The sequence below is a fragment of the Molothrus aeneus genome, chromosome 2 (assembly GCF_037042795.1).
Source record: "Molothrus aeneus isolate 106 chromosome 2, BPBGC_Maene_1.0, whole genome shotgun sequence".
NCBI lineage: Eukaryota > Metazoa > Chordata > Aves > Passeriformes > Icteridae > Molothrus > Molothrus aeneus.
Window position 1 is genome coordinate 3,960,895 of NC_089647.1, and position 27,024 is coordinate 3,987,918.

Genomic DNA, 27,024 nt, shown 5'->3' on the forward strand with positions numbered 1-27,024 from the left:
GTATCCTAAGGTGATGGTTAATCTTTGCCCTTTTGCTGTAACTTCAGAAGTCAAATGACATGAAATTCTAAGAGTCCAATAGTGTATAATGGACAGTTCTTACTTAAACAGTAACAATTTGTTTTCCAGTCAGTCTTCACTCTCAAGTGTGTAAATACTGCATTGCCCTCACCAGCCTTCTGCAGTGCTGGGTTTGTTCCTCTTCCTTCCGTACACAGGAAGATGCACTTTGCCTTCAGAGAGGAAGAGAATGCATAAAACAAGATGAGGTGCAAAGCACTGCATGAGGCACAAACTCAGCTCTGTTGCTTTCAGAGCAGACCTGCTTCACCATAAGATATCCACGCCAGTCTCCTCCACAGCAAGTGTCAAAATACTTCCTCAGTGTAGTTTGTAAATGAAGCAAAAGCCATTACTCACACTCTGGCTGAGTTCCATCTCAGCAGAAGAGCTGCATGTTTTTATAATGCTCATTCATCTGAACTGTATTTTATTCTTTCGCATAAAACTCAAAGTCATGAATTTTGCTGTGAGGAAAGGATCTCTTATTTTCACCAATCTACTTGTTTTTCTTAAAAATCAATATAAGGAGAACCCCGTGAGCTTTGCATACAGATGTCTGCAGAAAGGTTATTGCTGCCAGCTTTTTCCAATGTGCCAAATAATCTTTGTATAATTTATAAATGATAACAAAGCAATCAGGCCACATTCATAAAAGCCCAGTGACACATAATTTAGCTGAATCTGAGGATTACAATTAATTGTCTCTCTTTGTTCCAAGTTCTAAATCTTAGTAAATGATTCACTGCATGTCATTACAGCTTAATATTTGCATGAAATCACAGTTTAACTGGCATAATTTAACAGCAATTAAAAAGCCATCTAATCCTCATGCAAATTGGCATGAGGGGCCTTGAGTATGAAGTGTGTTTGTGGGTTTTTCCTGCAATTGCAAGAGGACAGTCATATACTTTAAGACACCTCTAACATAATTGATAATTTTCCTTTTCGCTGAAATGTGAATGCACAATAATATGTGATTTTTCTTACAACTGAGAAATAAGCCACAAACCATGACTGTAAGAACCTTCACTCCCCAGTACAAATGAAAAACTATCTTTTTTTTAAAGTATTTTATTTGCTGTGTTGGTTCTTCTATAGGTGCTATTCCATATAGTACAAGGAAAATCTGATAGAAAATCAAAATCCACAAAGCCGGACAAAACTCTCCTATTGCCCAGATTCATATTCATTACTGTTTGAGCCTGCCAAAATTGATGAAATAATATAAAAAAAACTTGAGCTATGATGACCTGTTGTCATCATAGTTCATAAACTATCTATAGTTTATGTAAGATTAAATTTAAGCCAGTTTTAGAACACTGACTCCAATCCTTCAAGCAATTACACAGCTGCTTAGTTTTACGTGCATTAATATTACCAATTATTTCAAGGGGATTACTCATCTACTTAAAGTTATGCACATATGGAAGTGTGATTACAGCTCATCCTCCATATTCCTAAAACTCCTCCATGGTTTTAACAGTGGGAATTTGTTAAGGTCCCGTCATTATTTAATTCTCACAGCATGGTTTTAGAGGAAACATAATTATTCCTGTCTTCTGAACATAAAGAATAAGAACTGAAGCTGAAGTAATGTGTGCTGGTTTAGCTTATTCCGATCTCAGGACTAGCTGAGTAGCTAGAACTGTTAGAGTTATTTTGTGGGAAGACGAGTGATGTATTAACCATAAACTCTGGGCAGATAAATGTATTAATAAATGCTCATCCTTTCAAAAGATCTTAAACTTTCTTATTCACTAAAAAAATGCAAAGCATGTAACACTTCCATCTATTTAAATATCAAGTGCTTGAAATCCAGCAGGTAACTCATAATTTATTTCAGGGCAAAGTTAATTACTCTCTTATTACAAGTTACAAGTACATACCAGAAATGAAAAAGTGGCTGAATTACAGTTCACAGAAAAGCCTAATGTTTATTATTCACGTTAGTGCTTCCACACAATAGCAGCTTTTTTATTTACAAGCATTCCAGGTTTTATACCCATGCTTATGCCACATAAACAAATAAAAGGCATCACTTAAAAATTATGAATGTTAAACTCTGTATAAAAATTAGCTGGTGTCATTTGCAAATATTTCTTGTAGCCTTTCAGTCTGCTTAAGAAACTCTGAAATAAGGAAAAGCCCACTCAAAATTTTACCAGTGTCTCAATCAAAACTTTATGCCTAAGTCTTGTTGACAGTTTTATAAATCATCAAAAGCTGCAACGTAAGCTGAAAGTTTTCCAAGTTCTGCTAACCATTGGTGAAGCACTGTGATTTTATTGAGAGCTGGGAACATAATGCTTATTCAACTCATTCAGCCCAAAAACCCCAGAGGTCAGCAGTTGGGTTTACCACAGTTATCTCACATACATCAACACCGGGAGTATAAGGCCTCACATTTTTCCAAGTCCATGTTTCTTAGAATAATTTTTATTATGGGATTACATCCAAATTGGTTTTGAAAATCATACATCTGTAAGTGCTTGCCTGAAATATGTTAAGTGGAAGAAGAGTAATGCAATAAGAAATTGAGATAATTCAGATATCCTGTAACAATTAGTACCTTTCTGTCACCCCTTCATTAATTCCTATCTAAAAAATAAATAGGTGGTAATGTTCTTCTGTTAAACTGTGGAACCTGATAGGGAATCATAGAATTATAGGGTCATTAAGGTTGGAAAGACCTCCAAGATCACCAAGATCAACCTTAGATCAATCACCACCTTGTAAACCTGACCACAGCACTATGTGTCACATGTTGTGGTTTCTTGAACACCTCCAGGGAATTTGGTTTCACTGCCTCTGAGGGGGCAGTAAATTCTAATGCCTGGTTATCCTTTCTGTGAATAAATTCTTCTTGATGTCCACCCTGAACCTCTCCCCTGGCACAGCTTGAGGCCATTTTCCTTTCTCAGTCACTTTTTGCCTGAGAGAAGAGACCAACCCCCATCTGGCTGCACCCTCCTGTCAGAGAGTTTTGGAGAGAAATAAGGTCATTCCTGAGCCTCCTTTTCTCCAGGCTGAACACCCCCAGCTCCCTCAGCTGCCCCTCATCAGTCTTGTGCTCAGCTCCATTGCCCTTCTCTGGACATTCTCCAGCCCCTCAATGCCTTTCTTTACGTGAGGAGCCCAGAACTGGACAAAGGACTCAAGGTGCCACACCAGTGCTCACTGCAGGGGGCAATCACTAGATCACACTATATATTTATTTTTATATCTATATATAAAGCCTCAGATGATTTCCATGTGATCCTACACAATAAGTCAGCAAGCAACTTAAAACTTGTTGGACAGTCCATGACTGTTGTGTGATGAGTGGGAAATTGGAAGTGGGTCACTTGTGGTTCTCTGACAGTGCACAGACAGCTCTAACACCTGCTTGTTGTCTATGCATTCCTCCCCATAGCCTTAAAGTACTTTTTCTCCTGCTTCCTGATAATCCTTTTAGACCTTTAAGTTGAAAAGTTGATGTCTTCACTGTTATCCTGATGCTAATGAGATGCCAGGTGGGAAAGAAAGAAAACTTCTTATGCCTAATAGTCTTGGCCTGTTGCCACCTAACCCTGTTAATGAACAGCAGCAAAGAAATCCCTGGGGATAAGCAGTGAAGGATAGAAAGAAATATCTGGCACTGCAAAACTAATACAAATAATTTTACCTTTTGTCTTTATTCCAAAGCTGTTATTTATTTATTACTCAATTTGTCTCTTACAAAATGTCAAAGATTTTAAGTGTCAGAAAAGCCTACATTACTAGACATAAAATAAGGATATAAATTTTGTGGTTAGAGCTCTCCCTCTGTATCCCACAGCAGCAAGAGCCAAATTGAAAATTTGGGTTATGTTGTCTAGGTCTGATGTTCCCAAGTCATTTTTGTGTTTTCTTAAATTCTTTCTTATTGTATTTGTGTTGCCCCCAGACGAAGGAAGGAAAGATGAATCTGACTCCATGTTCTCAGAAGGCTAATTTATTATTTTATGAAATTATATGATATTAAAGAAAACTAAACTAAACTGTACTAAAGAATACAGAAAGGATACTTACAGAATGCTAAAAATGATAATAATGAAAACTTGTGACTCTTTCCAGACTCTCAACACAGGTTGGCCCTGATTGGCCAATAAGTGAAAACAACTCACAGCAGAATCCAATGGAACAATCACCTGCTGGTAAACAATTTCCAAATACATTCCACATGAGCAAAAGACAGGAGAAGCAAATGGGATAATTATTGTTTTCCTTTTTCTCTGAGGCTTCTCAGCTTCCCAGGAGAAAAATCATGGTCAAAGGGATTTTTCAGAGAATGTGAATGCCACACTTTCTGAATTAATTCTAAGTTATTTTGATTATTGAGCTTTTTATGACGTCACCAATTTATTATTCTTTTTTTTTTCAAGTATTGTATAGACAATTTTTAATTTTTACATTGACTCTATCACTGAAATGTACCTCTTATTTACAAATAAATGCCTTAAGGCAAATTTTTTCTCCAAAGTAGATAACACTGGCTTAACAGGCTTTTTCCCCTCCTTTTCTGCAGGGCCACCCTCTGCTCCGAGGAATGTGGTTTTCAACATCAACGAGACAGCTCTGATGCTGGAGTGGAGCCCCCCGAGCGACACGGGCGGGAGGAAGGACCTCACCTACAGCGTGGTGTGTAAGAAGTGCGGCTCGGACGCCAGCCAGTGCGAGGTGTGCGGCGGCGGCATCCGCTTCATCCCGCGGCACACGGGGCTCACCAACTCCTCCGTCACCGTGCTCGACTTCGTGTCCCACGTCAACTACACCTTCGAGATCGAGGCCACCAACGGCGTCTCGGAGCTCAGCTTCTCCCCCAAGCAGTTCACAGCCATCACGGTCACCACAGACCAAGACGGTAAGTGCCAGCGCTGCGGGTCTGTCGCCGTGTCCCTGCCACCTGGGCCCTCGCTGGGGGGGATCCTGCGTTTCTCGGAAGCCTGGGTCGGTGGTTAGGGGGTTTTGCAGATTGCTGAATGCTTTTAAGTGCCTTCCATGAGGACTTTTAGCTTCTGCTGATGAGGGCATTAAATGCTTTTGGCGGGTGGCCCTTGACCCCATTACACAGGGCACAAACCCATACCTTTCTGTTTGAAATTAAGTGCAGGCTTTAGCCATCTGAGAGCAGCTGTGTCAGTGATTCTTCAGGACTGGAGTCTATCTGGTGCTTTTGCAACTTCAGTTTTGCAAGAGTAAAACACCACAGGTTACCCATTACAGCTCCACAATTCGAAGGCAGAGTGAAAGTGAACTCACTTTCCTTGGTATCTGTGATTCATAGCAAAGATAATACTGCTTACCTCACTGTAAGATACTTCTGCATCTATATGAGCCATTTCCTCAGGCGAGCTATCCTAATAGATTATTTTTCATTCCTTTAGTTTAAACTTTGCATTGTTGTTTTGAGCTTTTTCTTGCCCCCATTTCAGTTTGAATTCATGTCCAAGGTGAATCTTTGTGAGGAACATGGGAAACTAAAAGAGCTCTCTATTTTTTGTTTATTTCTGCAACTTTTTCTTCTTTAGTAATACTTACTGTGCCAGGAAACAGCATCATAGGTTAGCAACAATGCAATCCATGTAGCACTGCTCTCTTCTAGCTTGTGTAACTGTAGACAAGAAGGTTATTTCAGAATTATCCCTTGCTGACATTTGTTCCAGAAATGTTTTTCACCTGCTGTGCAGTGACATTGCAACTGCAGCTGAAGTGTTTAATGTAGAACAGGAACTGAGCTGGCAGAACTGCTGTTTGGAGTAGAACACATTTGATGATATGTTTCTGCTAAGTAAAAGTGCTAATGTTCAGGAGCATCCTGTTATGTTCCACTTGTAGGGAAGGCCCTGGGTTCTTTCACTGATCAGCCTAGCAAAAATCTGCTTACCTGTGTATCTGGGACGAGTAGTTTTGTCGATGAGTAAGTAATGACTCGTTTGCCTTTGGGCAAAAAATGAACAGCTTGCTGTGATGATGATGATAATAATGACAGTGATGGTAATACTAATAATATTCATGAAAATTGATTTGAAAAAGCACAAAACCCACTTGCTCACTGTCCATGATGGTAACAGAAGAGCTAATTATATAAGATGCCTAATGATATATAGGCCTTGCATTGACAATTGCCTGAAGCACTGAGGCAATGTATCGTGTTGGAAACCTGCATCTCCCTTTCCCTTTCTCACTAAGGGAGAAAGTGAGATGCTGAAAACTTCCCCTGTGAAAGCTTCCTTTTGGATGTTTTGCTCCATGGTATTAAATGCAGTCACTAAGCTCACCCAGGTGGAGGTCACCTGAAATACAGTTCATTTCTAAAGTGGGTAACAGCTGTGTGAACACAGCTTGTGATGTGTATTTAAGTGTTAGGCTTTTAAAAAATAATGTATTTTTCTGTTGTCTGTCCCTGGTTTAAGGATATAGATTTTCTCTGCAGTTTACTCAAAACAGAGAAAAGACTAATGCTTTGATAGTTTTTGACGCACTGAGAGTAAACTCTAGATTGTTTGCATTCCCTTTAATAATTCTTACATTACTAAAAATGCTATTGGAAAAGCTTCAGAGGATTTAAGACCAGATTTTCAGAATATCTGTCAGTTTATCTGGATATAAAAAGACAGCTTTGTGTGAGAAAGCACTGTAATAAATGAAATGGAGTCAAATATAAAATGTAGTTATAAAGAAAAAAACATTTCTGTAGGCTTACAGGCTGTGTAGTTGTATAAAACTATGAGCATGGTGACTATATATTTAAAAGGACAAGAAAGAAATGCAGCGTTGTATGAAATGTGGAAGAAAATTCATGGAGTTTTTGTTGATGGAAAGTATGGAGAGAAAAATGGACATCTTTTTGGGTTACTTTCAGTCATAAATAAGAAGGGATATAGAAAAAGCTAGGGTCTCCAACCTCAGAAAAGCAAGTTGTAGAACTAAAGCTTTGGAACATTGGAGAGATTTTATTATAAACTCACTGCTGGTAGTCTTTCCTTATAATCTTAATTCTGATGAAACGGGTAGTAGTTATTGCATGATACTGCAGGTTTGTGCACATATTCATAGAAAACAAAGATCCAAGATTAAACGTATGACATGACAACAAAAATATATTTGTTTTTACAAGGACTGCTTTACCAGAAGTCCAAAGATACTGGTTTAAATCCAACCAATTGATATGTGTCTAATGTGAAAGATACAGAGGTGCAATAAATTATACCTACACAAAATATTTATCCCATGTTGATACTACCTTTTAATATGCAATCTTTTCCTACATACTGTTTTAATGGTTTTGGTATGCACATTGCAGGAAGTGCATGACCTCTTTATAAATACCTTAATTATTTTATTCAGTTGTCATATCTTTGTTAAGAATACAGACCAAAATCATCTGCTTTTGTAAGTCCAAACCATTCTGGTAGCTACAATAATTAAGAACAGGTTTTTAAAAAATTTATTTTCTTTGAGCATATTGGATGTACTTCCCTCTAGTGGCCTTTTCTTTTGACTGGTTTATGTGAAATTAACGGATTTGTCATTAAACAGGCAAAATTATTAGCTTGGTCTTCAGGGGGTTTTCTCTCTTTTTGGAGAGCAATGTTGCTGAATAAAGTAATTCAGTGCAGAGTTCTGTGGGCATCCACAGAAACTGAAGAATTGTATTCTGCCACATTAGTGAAGAGAGTAGTCTGAGAGCATCAAAGAGGGGGAATATTTGCTGACAGGAGAAGTGAACTAATTCAAAAGTGATTAAGGCTGATTTTCATGCACAGAGCCGTACCACAACTAATATTAAAATTGTCACTGCCTGCTCATGCAGTTGCAAGTATCAACAAGATTAAGAGTGGTACTCAGCTTTAACAGTGACAAGGAGCAGATTGAAGGAAAGTAACACTTGAAAAAAGGCTTTGCAATATGCATCCCTCAAAACTCTCTGTAATTTGATGTCTAAAGCATTACCAGACCTGATCAAATACTAAAAAATTTACTAAAATTAATATGATTAAGGCTTGTAAAATTTGCTTGGTAATATTGCTTACCTTTTCCTTTAATTTTATACAAGGACTCATAAGTTTGACATCAGTGAGTTTGGTTTTTAACCCTTGGCTTCATTAGGAAACAAAATTTCTGTGGCCACATTTTCTGTCATGCACCACAAAGAAATATGAACCCATTAGCCACCTGAGTTTGATAACAGCAAAAAAGATTCAAAAGAATTGCAAAGAATGACCTTTCAGTCACCAAGACCTTGGTGAGGTCTGCAAGTTGAAAAGCAAAGTTCAGCTACCTGAGGGTTGCTTTCCGTATTAGACACCAGCTGAATGACCGCTCAGTCTGCCTGTTGACTGGCTAGCCAAGAAAATATATATATTTATGGTCCTGTACAATCACAGCATGTGCTGTGTCTTGTCCAGCCAGTGTGGCAAACAAGGATAGGGCAGGGTGTGTTAGGAAGTACAAATGTTGCAGATGGGCAGATGAGGGAAGTGATCTATATGCTACCCTTCAGTAGCTTTGTTTCAAAGTGTTTTGAGATACCAGAATAAATTCTCACTTTAAACTCAGATAAATGGACAGATAAACAGGATTCTGCTCAGAAAAGCACTTAAGCAAAGTTCCTGCTCAAGAAGGAACATTAGTACATATTAAAGCACTTTTCCAAATCACTGCTAAAGTGATTTGTAAACAACTGAAAGATAAAACATGTTTTCACAAAAAGCCTCATCAAAAATTGTTTAACAATGCTATTGTTCAGAAAAGTGCCTGGATGCCTTTTCTTTATGAGAGAGAGAAAGTTTTATACAGCAGTAAATATGCTGAGTACAAAGTAATTGTGCTCAATCAACTTTAAATCATTGTGTGAAGAAGCAGTGAATTATATGCTGAGTTGTAATTTATGCTTCTCTTATGACTAATGGAAGGAAGAGACATCTCAATATATAACTTTCTTAGCATGCCATAGTGTCTGCATTGCCTAAAGAAAATTCAGAAGTACTGGAGGTTTTTCATGCATAATTAAAGTAGAAAATAATGAATAATTAAGCAAAACAGACTTTAAAACAGTAGTCCCTATTTCCAAGTAACTGTCCATGTATGTTTTCACTCACTGTGCATTCATACATTCTATTCCTTTAGAACAGACAGGGCTTTAACTTCATACTACAAGGAGTGGGAGTATGAGACATATCCCAAGTGGTGGAGAGTTTACACTGGAGAAATTTCCTTTCTGCCACTGCATCCTAGAAAACCTTCTCCTTGCTCAGTTCTGCAGTTTGTGGGTGAATCTGGTCTCGGTGACATCAAAGACCTGCTGCCAGCTGGCAGAATCTGAGCACGAGCGGCTTCACTCTGAGGGCACAACCCTACCACTGTATTAAACACTTGTCTCATTTTTCTGTGTCTGTCTAGTGTTGACAGCTGAGAGTTTCAGTCAGACCCCAAAAGTGTAAATCTGTCAGGATTCTCTTGTCTAATACATCTTACTTTATGTGAGCCATTGGCAGATACATCCTAGGCAATGTTTCCTAATCTGATGGTAAAATCTCGCCAGTGTTTGGAAGTGTTTAATCTAATTCCTTTTTCTAACTAAGTTAAGGTCTGTTTCTAGTACAGGTGGCTTCCTCAGACATATTTATAGTTCAGTGGAGACAGTCTGTAGAAAGAGGAACCTCTTATACTCATTGCTGTGGGAATTGATGAATACCTGGAAGGATTTCAGTGTCTCTTCCAGGAATAAACACAAACATATCACCATTAATTAAAGGCATAAAGTATATTAATCACTGTGGAGATGGTGTAAGTGGCTAAGAGCCTCATCTGGCTGACATTCTGTGTCTCAGTATCACTACCAGGACAGTTTATCAGTTTATCAAGATTAATCCTTGTGGCTGATGACAGTAGAGTTTCAGGATTCTCACTGGGGAGGCAGGGGAATTTCCTGTTCATTCATCTTAAACTGATTCCCACAGCAGCATCCAACATTCACCCTAATCAAAAGTCAACTTCCTTTTTTCCCCCCTGAGTCTCAAATCTCTACAGACAAGATTGTCATTTGTGACTTTAAAGTCAAGAAGGCCTCTTTTTTCATAATGACACGATGAAGCCCCTTTGAACCATCTTCCAAACTGTTTTTGTTAATAGCTTGTAAATCTAAAGGAACAGCTCTTCTAAATGGCTGATTATTGGAACAGCAGATCCATAAATAATAAAAGCCAGTTATAAAACATTGACAAAACCCTCCATCAGACATTGCCAAAGCTCCAGCCCACATGAAAGAAAGAACATGACATTTTCATAGATGACAATAAAAAAGAACTTTATGGCATTTGTTTATTGGACATCTACAGCTGCACTGAGAGTTCCACCCAACACTGCACTGTTGTCAGCATTGCTGATGCTACTTTTGGGAAAAATTTGAAGAGAAATATCAACTTCTTGGTAACTGACTAGGGACAATCTGTAAACATCTATACTGAAGGTGATGGGAGGACAGCAAAGAGTACAGTTTTTAAAAAAAGCTCAAGATGCATGATAATACATTTAAACAATATGTTTTTAAAGGAATTAATCATTATGTAAACAATATTCAGTGTGCTTGTGATATATGTATATATTCATATATATTTATAGCAGTGTGTATATAAATAAGCATTTTCAATTGGAAAGAAAACCACAAGAGAGAAATTCTGCATCTCAGTTCTCAGACTTGTTGAGGTCTGCCAGAATTAAGAGTTTAGAGCCAAGGTCTTTGTGCAACATAGTTGTTAATCACAGATTTTCATCTGCTGGTAACCTCTGTACAGCTACACTACTTGTAGCTGATGGTTTTTTGCACATATGCCTGATTACTATACAGCATTCAAAGGGGAGAAGTGGCTTTTGGAACAATCTTGATTTATTTCCTGAATGGTTTTTTAATGCTTATAAATTTTTTAACAGATATGTTCTTTTTCTGCTGGAGAATTTGGATGACCACTCATTTTCCATTTTCATTTTAAGGTAGCAAAAGTCAAGCCGGTTGCATTTATTTTCATCTCTCGTACACCAGAATTAGCCGTAAGTGAGTCAGCCAATGCTTGTATTTTCAGATCTATTCCTCTAACTTGCACAATATCAGGAGAACAAAATTAAATTCTAGTTTGAATGAGAAGGGGAAAGGTTAATCAATGCTATATTTTTTCCCACAACTTACTTACCAGTCTGGTCTTTCAGCTTCTGTAATAGTTTCTTTCATTGCAGAGTGCACCATTATTTATAACCATTAGCAATTTGTCCATGACATGCATTTTCACCAGATTTCTGATTTCTGTTGTAGTCACTAAAATGCAACACCCAAGTGCTGCAACAATTTTATATTTAATAATAATAGTTTATTTCAATTTGTGAAAGGGGCATTTGTGGAGAGATATGTAAAATAGTAATTACAAAGAAATTGACAGGCACACAGCACTGAGATAAGAAATGTGCCCTGATTTTGTTTGTTCCTGTTGTAGTCAGTAGCTGTGAAGGGCATTCAGCACATGATAAAACCCCTAAGAAGGAAATGTGTATTTATTGACTTTGGTGATTTTAACTAGAATGTCAAATAACCTCATTGGTGCTATCTCCACATTTGCCTAAGAAACATGTTAAGATAATTAAGCACATTTCAGTTATCTGGAACCTCTCACAATGAATGATACACAGTGGAAAGGATCACCATTGAGTATTCTAGTCAGGATAGGGAACAAGGTATTTCAGATATGAACTGAATTGGTGAATTAGAAACTTCTGCAACGAATGTTAATTGACCAACTCAGGAAAATGTTCAGAGTTACATCAAGAACCTTCTGTTTTCAAAGTTTACCTAAGCATTTCTGAAAGATCTTTCATTAAAAAACAAAACCAGCCAATCAAACTAGATAGAAAAGATCAACACAAAACCAAAGGAAACTCTGGTGTTTCCAGTGCATGATAAGTGAAATTATGATTTCTCTTGCATTCGTGGTAAAAGTAGTGATTTTGGTTAATTGTAGTAAAGGAAGAAATTCATCATAAATGATCAGTCTGAAAAAATTCATGTTTATACCCTTCATGACTTTGACACAAATCTGTAAGGAGAGTGTTTGAAATGAAAGACACAGGAAATTACAAACCAATTCTGATAATGTTCAGAGTCTTTAAAGCAACAGTGTTTCAACAGTTTGCCTGATTAATTTGCTTCTTAAAAGTAGTTTCTTCATTACAATCAACAACTCTTGACTCTTCCATATGCATTTGCCTTAGGCTCACATTTTGAAAATAGTTTTAATTTATACACAATAATGGCACTAAGTTGTGCGCTTTGGAATGAGAGCAGACTCAAATTTATATAGTTTCCTAAGCTTTAGAAGTTTATTTTACAGCTCTGTTAGCTTCAAGGTATTGCTAATAACATGCTGTTACCTTTTTCTGCCCATGCTAACAATGAGACATCTGTTTGCTGTCTTCATATCTGTGTTGCATATTTAGATGTTTTCCTACTGTGGTAAAATTTATACTGTGCTCTTATGAATGAATAATAAAGATTGCTCCTCTGGAAAGTTTATAGTAGCCAGGGTATGCAAACCTAATATTTAATTTAGAAGTGCATGTGTATTTAAAAACAACCTTTCTTGAATTTTAAAAACACCTTTTTGAAGTGAGACTTCATATTTGAGTCTGAATCCTCATCTGTCAGAGATAGGAAGTGTTAGGATTGGGGGATGCATTCTTGGCCAGGGGGAAAAGGGGAAAAAAGCCACACTCATAATCTGATAAATCTTATTTCCATCCAGCATGCAATGTCTAGTTTCCAGTAAGAACTGATTCTTGCATATTAAATATGCATATTTTTTCTTTGTTTCTCTTCTTTTAAGGCTTCCCTTAAAACCTTCACTTAAGCAAGAATATTCAGGATGTTCTCAAGTGGGCTTTTTCAATAAAACCATTTTAAATCCTTTTCATACTTCTTGACCTAGAGGAAGTGCAACTAATTCTGTAAAGGATTGGCTTTTCAGAGGTTTTTTTTTTTGTTGTTTTCTCTTGCTAAAGTGGCATACATTGCATCAGATACAAGTGTTTTATTTTGCTATCTCCGTGTAGAGTCAGGATAGCCAAAAGGAGGATGAAGATGATACACAAAACCATTCTCATGGCAAACCTGAGTGAAAGAAAGAGCCATGATAATGAAAGAATTTATAGTATGAAAAATAAACCAAAAAGTGTAATAATTTAAGATGAAGATGAAAAACCTTTTTAGAGAATACATGTGACTGCAGAGCTGTATTAACTTCCTTTCCTGATGTCTATTATTTTGGTGCTGGGAAATTATCTTGAGCAGAAGAACAGGGTTTTATCTGCATTCATCTCCTTGATCTTTTCCTGAAACCATCAGGTTCAGTGGTACCAGTGGTCACCTTTGCTGCATGAAACAGCACACTGTAATACTGAAATTTTATTAATTTGATTAATTAATCAAATCACACTGAAATTTGATTATTCTCAACTAAACAAAAAAATGTTTGTGAGATTTTTTAAGGCAAATTTCAGAGAATAGCTTCTCATGGTGCAACCCATAGGAGCTGGTGTAAAGGAAGCTGTGTCCCAACACCTCCAGCCCTGCCACAAACACACCAAGGCATCACCATGGACTCTAAGGTTTTACCATCACATTCCAAAGTGTATCTCAGTGCAGTTCTCTGCAGGGTTAGGGACATGCTGTAGGAGGTTTTAGCTATTGATCAGTTTAGCAGCTTATCTAATATCACATTTACTTCATTATCTTCTCCTTTTATAATATTTCCCTTTCTGTTATCCACTGCTCTGTAACACAGCTGGTTTATACAGATTGCCTAACATTTCTAGCTAAGCATCAGGAATGTTAACAGCCCTAATTCTGGGTGGTGAACAATTCCAAAAGAAAAATCCATGCAGATGTTTGTCTTCCATATTTATATCTATAGTAGAATTCTGGATAAACTTCCTAGATAGTCTTTACATTCTCATAAACATCATAAAGCTAAGCTCTTTTAAGCAGCATGGTGAATAAAATTTGTTTGTCTTTCAAGATGATGGTTTTATTGTCAGACATTAAAAATGTGGCTTTCTAAGGCAATTTATGGAGGATAATGCTGACATCTTCAAAAAAAACTGGGGTGGGTGGAATATATGTCAGTTTTTATGAGCACATCACTATTAGTCTCAGTTGATGGAAAATTAAAATTAATTACAATATCACGATGATTTTTTTTCCTATAATTAAAGATATTTGAAGGACAAAAAAAGACATAATACTTACTATATATAATTTTGGTTTTACATGCATCCATGTATGTATGTACAAAAGAAGTCTTTCAATATATGTATAAATAGTGTGAAATAATAGTTTATCAGTGATTTGTTAGTCTAACTAAAACTAAATACAGGTTGATATGTTAATATCTTTCTATTTGCTGTAAGACTATTTAATTTTGTGGAAATATTTCGTAATACTTACATATTTTCCATGGAACTTTTTCAGATTATTTGTTCTTTCTTCTTAGATATTCCTGCTTACGTGTTGGGGGTTTTAGAAACCCTTGCAATAATTACAGATAGAAAGAATTAATAAGGGCAAATATTATTAAAGCATACTCTATGGAATTTAAAGTATGAAAGTATTCCATTATTCTGAGTTACAGCAATATTTGATAGTCCTTGTAAAAACTGCAATATTTGCAACAGAAAACAAGAATGGCACAAATTTGTCTGCAGTAATACAAATTCTCCAGATTTCAATAAATGCAATTATTTTACTTCTGGTGACTTTCACAGCCATTTTATGCAAAACAAAATATATATGATCAATCCTTTAATGGGTACTGATTTTCTATGTGGTTTTATTTCTTGAAGCTTATTTCCTGTATGGGACATTTCATTACAAAGTGCAGCAGGTTCCTTTTGGAACGGTTCAGGGATCGACATTTGGTTATTAGTTCATGGTTCTTTAGGTTGGTGCACTCACCTTTATTTGCTTCACAATATTTCCTGAGAACACAACATCAATAGTTGGCATCTGTCCAGCAAGAGGTGGCTTAGTGCTGCAATAAAAAGTTCTTCTCAGTTTAAAGTGGGAAAGGAACTGTTTGAAACATTAAATTCCTTCTGTCAGGCAGATGGGGATTTAACTGGAGCACTCTCAGTTATAAAACAAGTTTTCATTGATCTGAGTGGTTGAATTCCTAACTGTAGCTTATTTTCCCTTTGATTTTGAAATCCATAAATGCCAGTCATAGCTTTAAGAATGAAAATCATTGGCATGGGAGTTTAAATTAAAAGTGATAAATTGAGCCTGCTGGTGACCACTGCCTCAGCCAAACACAAGTGTTGTGGCTCTGCCTATAAACATCACTACATGCTTCATTTTAAATTGTTACAAATTAGGCAGGAAGTTAATTGCTAGCTTGGAATAAAACTAATGATGCTGATTGGAAAAGCCATCATAAACCAATTTTTTTCTTTGCAGCAATGCCATCTGACATACCAAAAATAAAGAAAGACTAATAAAATTACTCTGATTTTAAAAATGGACATTTTTTATGGGAATAAGTGTGAAGGTGACTTCCCTTTGGATTGCATTTGACAGCTTAAAAATGTAAGAGAAGACTGAAAGATGCAGGAGACATTGTTCTCCCTCAACTGTAGGTTGTTGGGGGTTAGGGACATATATCTCTATCACTACTGACTTGGTATTAGAGTTGCTATCAACTGTTTTAGTGGCAGCAAGTGCCAGGATGAACAATTGCTCATTAAGAGAGTGTGACCTTAAAAAGCGAGCAAAGCTGTAAATCTTAACTAGTCTCTCATTTATTTTACTCTCTGTCCAGAAAATGCACAGCTGGAAAAGCAGACACAACAACGTTCAGGGATTCACCAGACAACAGTTTCCTTTTTCTGAAGTTCCAGATTTAGTGCTAGTTTCAGTATCAGCGGGACTATTTCACAACTAATCAGTTGCTTGTTCTTTCTAGCAATGCATTACTTCCTTATTAGCAGCAGGAAAAGGCCCTTGATAGTACATAAAGTGGTGAAATATTTATCTGTTTGCCTCAGGTGAAAAAGTATAAAAAAAGCCAAACCAGCTACAAATGCTGCATCAATGCAAGGGAGTCTGCCTCCTAAACCAAGGACAGAAGTATTTGAAGTTAAACATTGATGATGAGTTAAAACAGAGCTCCTAGTGCAAGTGTGAAAGTATAAATAAGAATACTAAACTGAGCTGTTTCCCTCATTACTGAGCAGCTTGCTTGGTACTCACCTCTCCACCCTTCCACTTCTTTTCTGCTCTCCTGCTTGACTTTTTTAGCCACTGCAAAGTCGGTGGTGCTGTTTGTGGGTTTTGTTCTGCCTTGCAGTGACTTGTAATGCATATATCCATCCATCCATACGTTGCCAGTTGGCCTGGGAATTTTGCCACTTCTTCTTAGAGGGCACAGCCTGAAAGTTAAAAGTTGCTTTAACCCATGAGTGAATGCACAGCAGACTTTCAGTGTCCTCCGTGGTTTTGAGTCTTGTGCCAGTTTGCTAATCATAAAGTGAGATAAATGCTGTATGCTCTCAAAAAATGCAAGCCCTCTTTATTTTGGAGTTTTTAATCAAATTTTGTTACCGTGCTATGTGGTTCTGCTTATACAGGTAAGAGTTTTCCAATATTCCTACCATGCATGTTTTCAAAACTGGAAGATTCCACCATAAATACTTATTTTTCAAGTTACAGTTTTGTTGTCGAGCATCAGAGCAGAAGTTAAAATTTTGTGAACGGTTAAAATAATCGTGGTAGGCTGGTATCATAACAAGAGAAAAGATCCTAGTAGTTTGGAAACCTTTTCTTTCATAACTAAAACTTCCCTTGCAGCAGAAAAAATGTTGCAAGATACTAAAGACAGACCAACTGATGCAGAAGAACTGAAAATTTTTACAATTAAAAGCACAAACGGCTTTATATGGATTGCATAGAAAGCAACCATTTCTGACAGGATTTTGGAGATGCAGCTTTCTACTCTGTTTAAACGCTGGTGTTTTGTAATATCTGCCTGCTACTTGAACACCAATGTTAGGACTGAAATAAGGGAGCTTCAGACCTTGAAATTCAGAGTGAAGTCCTTGTGCAGCTCACTCAATCTCACAGAACTGGGCATGGGCTCACTAGAGAAACATGAAACTTTCTGTTGAGAAAAAGGCATTATCTAAAATAGTCCTGTATTTGCTGCATTGAAAATCACCTTTTGAAATATATCTTTTATAGAATTATTTAAGTTGTATAACTACACTTAGATACAATCTGCTAATATCTCACTAGAGAATGTGAAAAGGGCAGTTTGTAGTTAGTATATCTTGCAGTTCAAAAGTGTTCAATTGTTTAAAAGAGTTGGTTTCAGGCATTTGCTGCTTAGATTTCTTGTCCTGATCTGCCTGAGTAGTTCTATATAAACCACAATTTTTTGGGAGAAACGTGTTCAGGAATATATTATTTTTGCATAATTTGAAGTTATCACAGATTCTGCTGTGGCATTTTCAGTGAGGTTCTGTGTGTAGCCATTTACCAGCTTGCTTTTTAACAAAGAGATTTACCTACTCAGCAGTGATTTAGAAGTGAGGCATCATCTTGGAGTCATGTCTTAAAAGACTGATGTAAAAATCACAATACTTTCTTCTTTCTTTTTTTTTTTTCTTCTTTTTTATGGCAACAGAAGTCTCAATTCCAAAGAACATGATGCCTCCTAATAAAATTTGTTCCACTTAATTAATATCTGGAAAATTTAATTATCCTTGTATCATGCTTTCATAAATACAGGTCCTTAACTTGAACTTTGTTAATTTAATAAGTTCTGGTTTCCTTTTGTAGAAGGTTTTAGAAACTAAATTTTCTCATATCCAGAGATATCTCTGTCTGAATATAGGATATAAATAGATCAAGACATGTATAAAGTCTTTCTCCAAAGTCATGCCTAGGAAATTTCAGCCTTTTCCTTCTTTTTAATATGTATTAGCTCTCTGTTTTTGTAAAAATATTCTTTTTTTTCTGTCTTAAAGACTTAATTATTTGTAGTATCAGTAGCAAGATTGGCACTACTTCATTTTCTTTATGTTGGTGCTTGAGGCTATTTCTTCTATTTCCTACTGATTTTGCTGGAATATGGGCAAAAATCACCACAATTCACTCACAGTTGAACATTTATTGTGGGTCTATCTTCATCCAGATATTGATTCTCTTGAAAGTTACAGAAATAGATCTTTTTGACTTCTCTATATTTTTCTAAAAACTGCCAGTTTTCTCCAAAGTTGTTTGTGAAGAGCTGGCAAAAAAACATGGGCAAACAGCATGCTCTCATGAAGTGCTTTTGCAGGAGGAAATCTCGTTTCGTTTTAAAAGACACTATTTCATTTTACTTCAGTTTGTTTTGGGGTTATTTTCCTTTGCTGAAGAGAAGTAATGATAATGCCAGAATAAATTCATTAGGGTTTTTCACATTTGTCAGGCCTGCATTCTTTTATGCACAGACATAGGAATACAAGCATATATATTTATATATGTATATATGCATGCTTGTATGCATATTTACACGGAGAGATCTAAAGAAAGAAAGAAGTTTACAAGTTTGACACCTTTCAACCCATTCTGCATTCTGTTCCAGGCAGCTCTTGGCCAGCTCCAGCTTTGTTCTCTGAGCTGGGGCCAGGTGCCATTGCACATCTCTCTGCACCTTGGCTCTTCCTGAAGTCCAGCTTAGGGAATAGAGACATTTCTGCCACTGAGCTCTTGGCTTTAGCACATTGAAGCTCCTCATGCCAAGCTCAGCATAGCCATGTCAAAGAATAAGCAGGGAGCCCTGTTGTCCCCAAGCTGTCCCACAGAGCCACAGCAAGGCAATAAGAGCAGGGGTTTGGGCCCAGAACTGAATGAGGGGGTCAAGCTCCAGCTCCTGGTGCTGCTCTGAGTTGAGGTGCCTGGGGTGGCTGCTCGTGCCAGCTGATGGCAGTGCCTTTTCTCTTCATCTGATGCCCTGGTGCCAGCCTTCAGTCCTTTCTGGCACAGAACAGCTTCTGACAGATTTTCTTCTTGTGTTTGATGGGTCTGGAGGAATCGTGAAAGCTTTTACAAATCAAGTTTTGCTCTTCAATCACTGTTAAAGCAGTATCACAGCAAACCTGCTGGATGTCACACCTCACAGGCCTGTGGGTGGCAGATCTGTCATGTCATGTCAGACCTCACTGGAAATGGGGAGGGAGAGATCCTCCCTCACACAGTCACTGGGTTGGAAAGGGTTGTGCATTGATTGGGAAGCTAAGATTTCTGCCTGCCCTCTGACCTCTATCACACAAAGCCTTACACTCGTCTACTCTGGGCAGCAACTGTTATCTTACTCACAAGTCCCCTGAAAAACTGGACAAGGTCATTTCTGGAAGATCTGGCATCTTCAGTAAAACCTTTTTTTTTGCCAAAATTAAGTTTCTGATATTCGTGACTTCTTGGGTAATGATCTTGGTTTGCACTAACTTAAGTTAATGCAAAACTTTAGCTAGATATTAGAAAAAGGTTCTTCACCCAGAGGGTGGTTGGGCAGTGGAAGAGGCTTCCCAGGGAGGTGATCACAGCACCAAGCCTGTCAGAATTCAGGAAGCATTTGGTTAGTGCTCTCAGGCACAGGGTGTGATTCTTGGGGTGTTCTGTGCAGGGCCAGGAGTTGGATGATCCTTGTGGGTCCCTTCCAACTCAGCATATTCTGTGATTATATTTGCTATATTTTCAGAAAGGTCTGTTTTAAGATTTTTGCTTTAGGGTACATTTTTTTCTTTCCGCAAGAGTCTCAGTTTCTGTTTTGATACACAAATACTTTTTTCTGCTTGTCACAGTTGAAAAACAAGCTGAAATCCCACAACCACAGAAGTCCTGAAAGCAGTTAAGTCCCCAGGACTGAGCTAAGACTTGAGAACACCCTACTGCAAATAGGAAAATCCTTTTTGCTAGACTTCATGTAAATAGACAATTTCATGAAGCAGAGCTGGTAAGGCAGTCCTTTTCCCCATCATCCAATCAATGCCTGTTTTAAGTTCTGAAGCTTTTCACGTGTGATTTATGTGTGACTATGCAAATTAAATTATTAAAGCCAAACATATCTGCTTGGAAATTATCAGAACCCGTTTTCTTAACTCTTGAATTACAAAGGAGTCACTTGCTGGGCAACTTGGAGCTCTGGAAACAATGCTGTGAGAATGGCTGCAGCCAGGGAAGACACTGAATGACATCTTAGCACTCAAAAACACAGAGCAGAAATAGAAATACTCCAAAGAGTAAAGAGCTTAAGACATTTTGGTTTTTCCCATATGCTCCAGAGTGAAGATGGTGACAGTTCTGGCATTTTCATGGTGATTTCTAGACCCATAATGTTCAGATCAATTTTGAGGAAGCTCTCCAAATTATGGCTCAATAGCAAAAGCCTCAGTAATCAGAATGCAGTGCATCAATTCCTATCTTGTTAATTTTATTATCTCCTACTGTTAGTGCTGCTGGTACTGTTGTTTTAAATATTGCCAGGATGGATCCTGTTGTCCTTATCTAGAGTCAGATGGTTGAGTGTTAAAGGAAAAGGGAAGAATTCTTAGTTGGGTTGTATCTTTTCCCATCAGACTGTATGTAAGGTGCTAACCTTATTTTTTATGGAATTCTTCAGCTCAGGTAAGAAACCCAGTTTCCATTTCAAATCAAGGTTTTAAAAACCATTTTTATTGCAGTTGTTAAACCCTAGTTTGAGAATGTCTTGTACAGGCATTTATTTAGTTATTTGGCTGAGCTAATGATTTGTATCAACCAATATGCTTTATAGGGTTTACAGGCTGGGTCACTTCAGAAAGAATCCTTTGCTTGCCTGAAAGACATAATTTTGGTTGCTAGAACAGATTGCTAGCAGTTTCCATCTTCATATGTTCTGCATTAATGCTCACTAGCATTCATTCAATTTTTATTTAAAATTTTAATTGCCTCACCAATGAAAGGGCAAAAAAAGCAAGTGGGGATAAGAAAAATAATTCTGTACAAATTGCTACCTTTTTAATTCTTCACAAATACTTTATTTGCTGTTACTCAACATGCCAAATATGTCTGGCAAGAATCTTATGAGAAGCAGTTTATTTTAATGGTTTTACAGTTCCAGCTGCTGTATATAAATTTACACAGCAGTTCACTGGTTTCTGCTGTGCAAACTGAAAATGTATTATTTTCTGAAAATCTGCTGCATTTTTTTAAAAGTCAGTTTACTTGCAATAGTTGCCTTCTGAAGTCCTGGTTAGGACTTCCATAAATAATAGGAACTTCACTCCTTAACTGTGGCAGTTCTTAGCACCTTCTCAGGTACATTTTCAGAACTCTGGGATGAACCAGGTGCTGAACAAGCAAATGGGATCTGTTGGTGCTGCTGGTGATTGTGTCCATGCAAGGAGGTTTTATCTCTCTTCTCCTCTCACTAAACTATGGAGATCTTTATTTCAGTCCAGAGGGAAGCACTTCTCACCTCCTTTGAAACCAGACATGGGTGAGGGGGTGACCTGAGCATGCACCAAAAAAAATCACAGAATCATAGAATAGTTTGGGTTGGAAGGGACCTTAAAGATCATCCAGTTCTAACAAAAAGCAGGGAGTTGAGGGCTGAGAAAGGCAGCAAACTTAGAGTTGAAACCACATAAGATTCTGGGTGCTAATAGGAAATAGAATACAGAAAAAGGAAAGAAAGAAGTCAAAGAAAAAAGAAAGAAAAAGTCAAATTTTAAATTAAAAAATATACCCCGTCATTTTGAGAGGATGTGCAAGTTCAGAATGTATCTCACAGCCCAAGTAAATATGGAAAGCCTTCAAAGTTTCTGCCAGTGTAAACGACAACATTTTCATGGTTTCTATAATTTCCCAGCTCATCAGGTGTCCTGAGCAAAGCTGTGGGACTAATTGATCTTTCATCTCACTGGCCATAATGAATATTGAAAAAAATTATCCTAATTGAGTGCTAAAAAAATCTGAAGCATAGGTTTAAGTTAAGCATGGGTAGAGGTCAAAATTTTATTCTTTCTTCAAATGCAATCAGTTTTTTAATATTCTAAATTCACCACCCTCCTTGATAATTGTTCATCTTCCTTGCCTGGCAAAACCACTTAGACAAGATAATTAGGTGTTAGACATGATGGAGGGTCCATTTAAAATTGCAGGGGTTTTAAATGACAGGTCTGAGAAGCTGTCTATACCATAGCTATGATTCTGTCAAATGTCAATAACAGGGACTCAGAATTCTGACTGATAAATAAATTGCTAGAAGTGTTTGCTGTTAAAATGCCGTGTTAGCCACAGCTATACCCTGATGTGGTTCTCTTCTTTGTTTACAGAGATTTTGCATCATTTCCTGATAAAGAGCTCTCATTTTTAGTAATTATGAAATCTTTTAGTGTCAGTCATTAAGCAAAAGATACAAGATGATTGATTTATGCTACTTTGGAGGATTTCTTCTTTTTAATATTATGGATTGATTCTCAAAGAGTAACATTGGAAATGGTTTTAGAAACGCAGAAAGAAATAACTGGCAGCATACAAAGAAAATAAATGGTTCCTGGGTTCCTGAAGTCGGGGGGGATTTTGCCTTTTGCTTCCCTTGAAGTTGATCCTAGAATTTTTTTATTTTTATTTTTTTTGGAGTTTTTAGTGGTGTTAGGTCCTGCCTATACTGAAAAATGAAAAAACCTATATTTCTGTCTGGGAAATTCTCCTGATAAACATGCTCTGTCTATATGATTAACAGATTAACAAAAGTAAATGTCTCATGACAGTAAATATGCTGGACAGAGATAATTTTATTTATAAAGCAGTCATTTCTCTACTCAAGGTTTTGAACTTCATTACTTTAGGGACCTTTCTGGTTGGCAGTGGAGGGAATTATAATAATTATTGTAGCAATAATATAATTTTTTACCTTTTTTCAATTTAGTATGGAAAACATGCTTTAGCAGATCAGATCAATTATTCCCTTAAGCCCTTAATTAATTTTTCTGACAGTTATCAATACCATAGAATTCAGAGTAAAATTCAGAGAACCATTTACTAGTTACAAGATAATCATCTGAAGTGAAATGCCATGTATTTCACAGTATTGGTTAATTTTTGTCCCTTTCAAAATATTTATGCGCTTTAAAAGAATTTCTTGTTGTTTATTCTCAATATCAGTTTAGGTACATTTGGTTTAAAAAACACTGCCATAGAACCAAAACGTTAGACCTTTATTCTAGAAAGACAAATCTTCATTTATGCTACAAAGATCTTCACATTGCCCTCTATTATTTGCAGTAGACTTTAAAAAAAAAAAAAGGAAAAGAATAAAAAAGCTACAACATTTATGATTCTCAGAGGCTTAGCCAGGAATCTTCTCAGTGTCATAAAATTTGACATAAAGCTCAGTCCTATGGGGACTGAAGGTGTGTGTGACTTCCAGGGCTGGAGGCAGCTCCCTGAGAAGGTCCTACTTTGCTTTTTGTCTTGGAGAGCTCAAACTTAGACAGTTCCAGGAATGTCTGCAGATGGAATAAAACAACTTTAGGATGATAACAGTGAAACACAAAATTCTCCCTAAGGCTGTAAGGCTGTTTTCAGTTATTTGACTATTTAAGAATATTTTTCTTTTACTTTTCTACCTCCTTCACCACCTCTTATCATGTCCTACTTATTTATTTAATTTATTTAATTTTTTAAAATTTTTTAATGGAATTGCAGCATATCATACATGATCTGTTGAAAAAGCTTGCTCTATTTTTTTATGGCTCTTCTATATTTGTCTGATTGCTGATATTTTCCACTGAAAAGAACAGCTGCCTGAGATGCCAGTTTGTCACAATGGAGTAGAAATACCCATGGTAGTAGCACACTTTCCATTGACAAGAAAAACAATGGAAAATCAAAAAACTACTTTTTTTTATAAGTGATTTATCAAGTTAAAAGACAAGTAATCTGTCGCTATTTGATTTTTCAGAATAGTTTTCAGAACAAGAAACTCTTCCCTTGGATTAAAATAATGCAAATATTTTTACTGCATCCTATTATTTTACCTATTTCTTAAATATATTCTGTGCTGTTTTCTGCATTTCCCCTGTACTGTTTGCAGTTTGAAGTTTTCTGGTGATACTGTAGTGATACAGCCTAAGACAATTTAAATGTCAGCCTGATGAATGTAGCAATAATGGTACCTGATCGATTTATCAAGTGTTCTATACAATGCTTGTGAATCTCTTCTTCCCATGGTAGCACCCAGTGGCTCAGAATAAGAATAAAAGAAGACACAGGGACAAACATGGAACAGAACAGCAGAATAATGAAATCAAACTGACCATCTAACTATTTTAGGTCTTCTGAATGTAAGAACAAGGATGAAATAAAGGCAACTTCCTTGGGATAAAAGCAAAATAAATATGTAATTACATAATTACATATTGTTTATTAAATCATACGGTTTGTATATAACTGTACAATAATGACATCTTTGCATCAAAATACTGTTGGAAAATATTTGATATGGATCCTTAGTGACAAAAGTACTTGTCATAGTAAATTTTATAAATATGGAAAGAGCTAGAAGTCCCAAAATAAGATGCAGTTTTTAACCTGAAATTAAATCCACAAATTTCAAATGAAATGCCTTAATGAAATTTAAGATTAATTTTGTCTATGTAAAACAAAAAGTTTTGACAAGTGAGGTAACACTATCAGAAATTTTGCAGAATAAACCTAAACTTATAATCAAAATAATTTCTAAATGCCAATGAAACTGCCAGCATTAATATCTCATTAGTTAGTTGATAATTCCTAGTAACTGACTTCTTATTGCCACCCAGTAAACAAATTATGGGGACTGCACTGCATCTCAACTTAATGCAAAAGTAAGCTTTAACTAGAATATAGCTGAATTCAGAAGAATAAAAGTGATCAAGGAAGGTCCGGAAAATGGAAGGGATTGGCTGATGTTTTCTCTACATTATTTATGAGGGTTAAAAAGAGCCCTGCCTGCCTGTGCAAAACTCCTCTGCAGGACAGTGCCCAGATCCTGTTCAGGCAGCATCGGGTGATTGATATCAATCTGAGAAAGAATCAACTTCATGTTAGACAGAAAGTGAGACTGATTTTCAGAGATATGGGATGTCTTGGGCCGAGTATAATTTCCCAGGACTTCCTGTGCTTCCCTGGATCTGTGCTGGGGGGGGGCACAGAAGTAGATCCCCAATGCAGTTAATCTGGTGAGGGAGAACAGATGAGTTCCTGACAGTTTTGTTACTCTTGTTTGAAATGCTCTATCCTGTGGTGTATTTTCAGTAACTGTCATCACATCTGCAGGGATGTTATCCCAGGTGTGGACAGAAAAGGATTTACTGACGCATGATTTAAAACTTTTGAGTGCTAATTAGGAAGTAGATGTTTCACTCCATGTATTCCTGTTTTAACATGGAAGTTCAGCCAGGCCACTGGAACCTGCCATGCTTTATTAGTATTTCCTTACAGCTTCCATAGGTACAAACCATTAGCTGGCTTTTATTACTAAACTTTATTGGAATATCAAGATAGCTCCTTTTGATGGCCTTTATTTTTCTGTAAAAGAACCATTGTGATTATCCAATTTGTATGCACATTGAACAAAAGTAAAAAAGCAGTGGCACTAGGGAAGCAGGTAAAAAGAACTCAAAACAGAAAACATTTCCTGTTCCCACAGAACAGGACTTATTAACTATAAAACGTGTGAGAATAAATGTGCTATGTTTCAACATTCCTTATTTCCTTTGTGCTACATTGCAGCATTCATTGTTTTATTTAATGGCTCTATACTGGCAAATTTCTTTACTGACATTAGGGGATTTTTGTTTGGTTGGTTGTTTATTTTTAATGTATGCTGTGAACATACTTGCTTAGGGAAACTCCTAAAAGTGTATTTGACAGGTTTAGGCTTCTTGTGGTGTTGCCTTCAGCACAACATTTCAGTGAAAATGTCACTGGGTGCTTTCCTTCTTGTAAGTGACCAAACTACTCTTGAAGTCACCAGCTCACAAATGCAGTACTTGATTTTTTATTATTTATTTAATTTTAAAATAGCAATTGAAAACTCAAGTTTTTAAATATCATAAATATCAATAAATTTCTTCTCCATGTAAGTGATTTCAAGAAAGAAAGAAGCAAACTGTTTTGTTTGTTCTAGAAACAACCCCCTTTTCTATAAATGATTAAATGTTATACTTCAACTGCTCTGGTTATGGTGAAGAATAAAATAGCTCTTAAAAGACTTATTGGATGAGTTTATAAACATCAGTGAGTAAAGACAGAAAAATATAGAATCAATAAATACAATTCATAGCAGAAGTAATTTTTTTCCAGAATTAGAGCATAGAATGGTAAACAGCAAAATAATGGGTAAAAGACAAGATAGGTCTATCTGTGGAAATATTTGAATTGATTTTAGTGCAGTGTCCTTCATATTTATTGGGATGGGATTGTTAGGTACAATGGATTAACAAAAGGAATCATCAATTCAGAAGATTGTATTTATTCAGCTGTATTACAGGAAAAAATGTCAATCCCCTTGTCTCCTTTGACATTAAAGTTAGAAAATTGACATATGTATATGTCAATCATAGCATGTAAAGCCACCCGTTCCAAATATCCATAAGTAATACAATGCATGCTTGAAATACTCATTTCTAATTCATTTTCTCTCCAGACCAAATTAAATCACTTTCAAGGGAGGACTCAAATCTCTTCTACTTATGAAAATACACAGCTTTTCTTAGTGCCCTACAGTCCTTTTAAACTTTATATATCAGGTTCGAACTCTGTATTTCAGCTCTTGTGCACAATGTGGACACACACAGCTTATGTGGCTTGTCCCATGCCCCACCTCCAGT

The 27,024-nt window shown here is 36.6% G+C and overlaps 1 protein-coding gene across 3 annotated transcripts in view; it reads left to right on the top strand.

The window, feature by feature from the left end:
• The window catches only part of EPHA6 (EPH receptor A6), a 372,264-nt gene that overhangs the window by 178,284 nt on the left and 166,956 nt on the right, over positions 1–27,024 (top strand). For all 3 annotated transcript variants that reach the window (XM_066571876.1, XM_066571877.1, XM_066571878.1), the window contains exon 5: positions 4,610–4,945. In XM_066571876.1, coding sequence (XP_066427973.1) covers positions 4,610–4,945 — 336 coding nt within the window. The remainder of the gene's footprint in view (positions 1–4,609; positions 4,946–27,024) is intronic.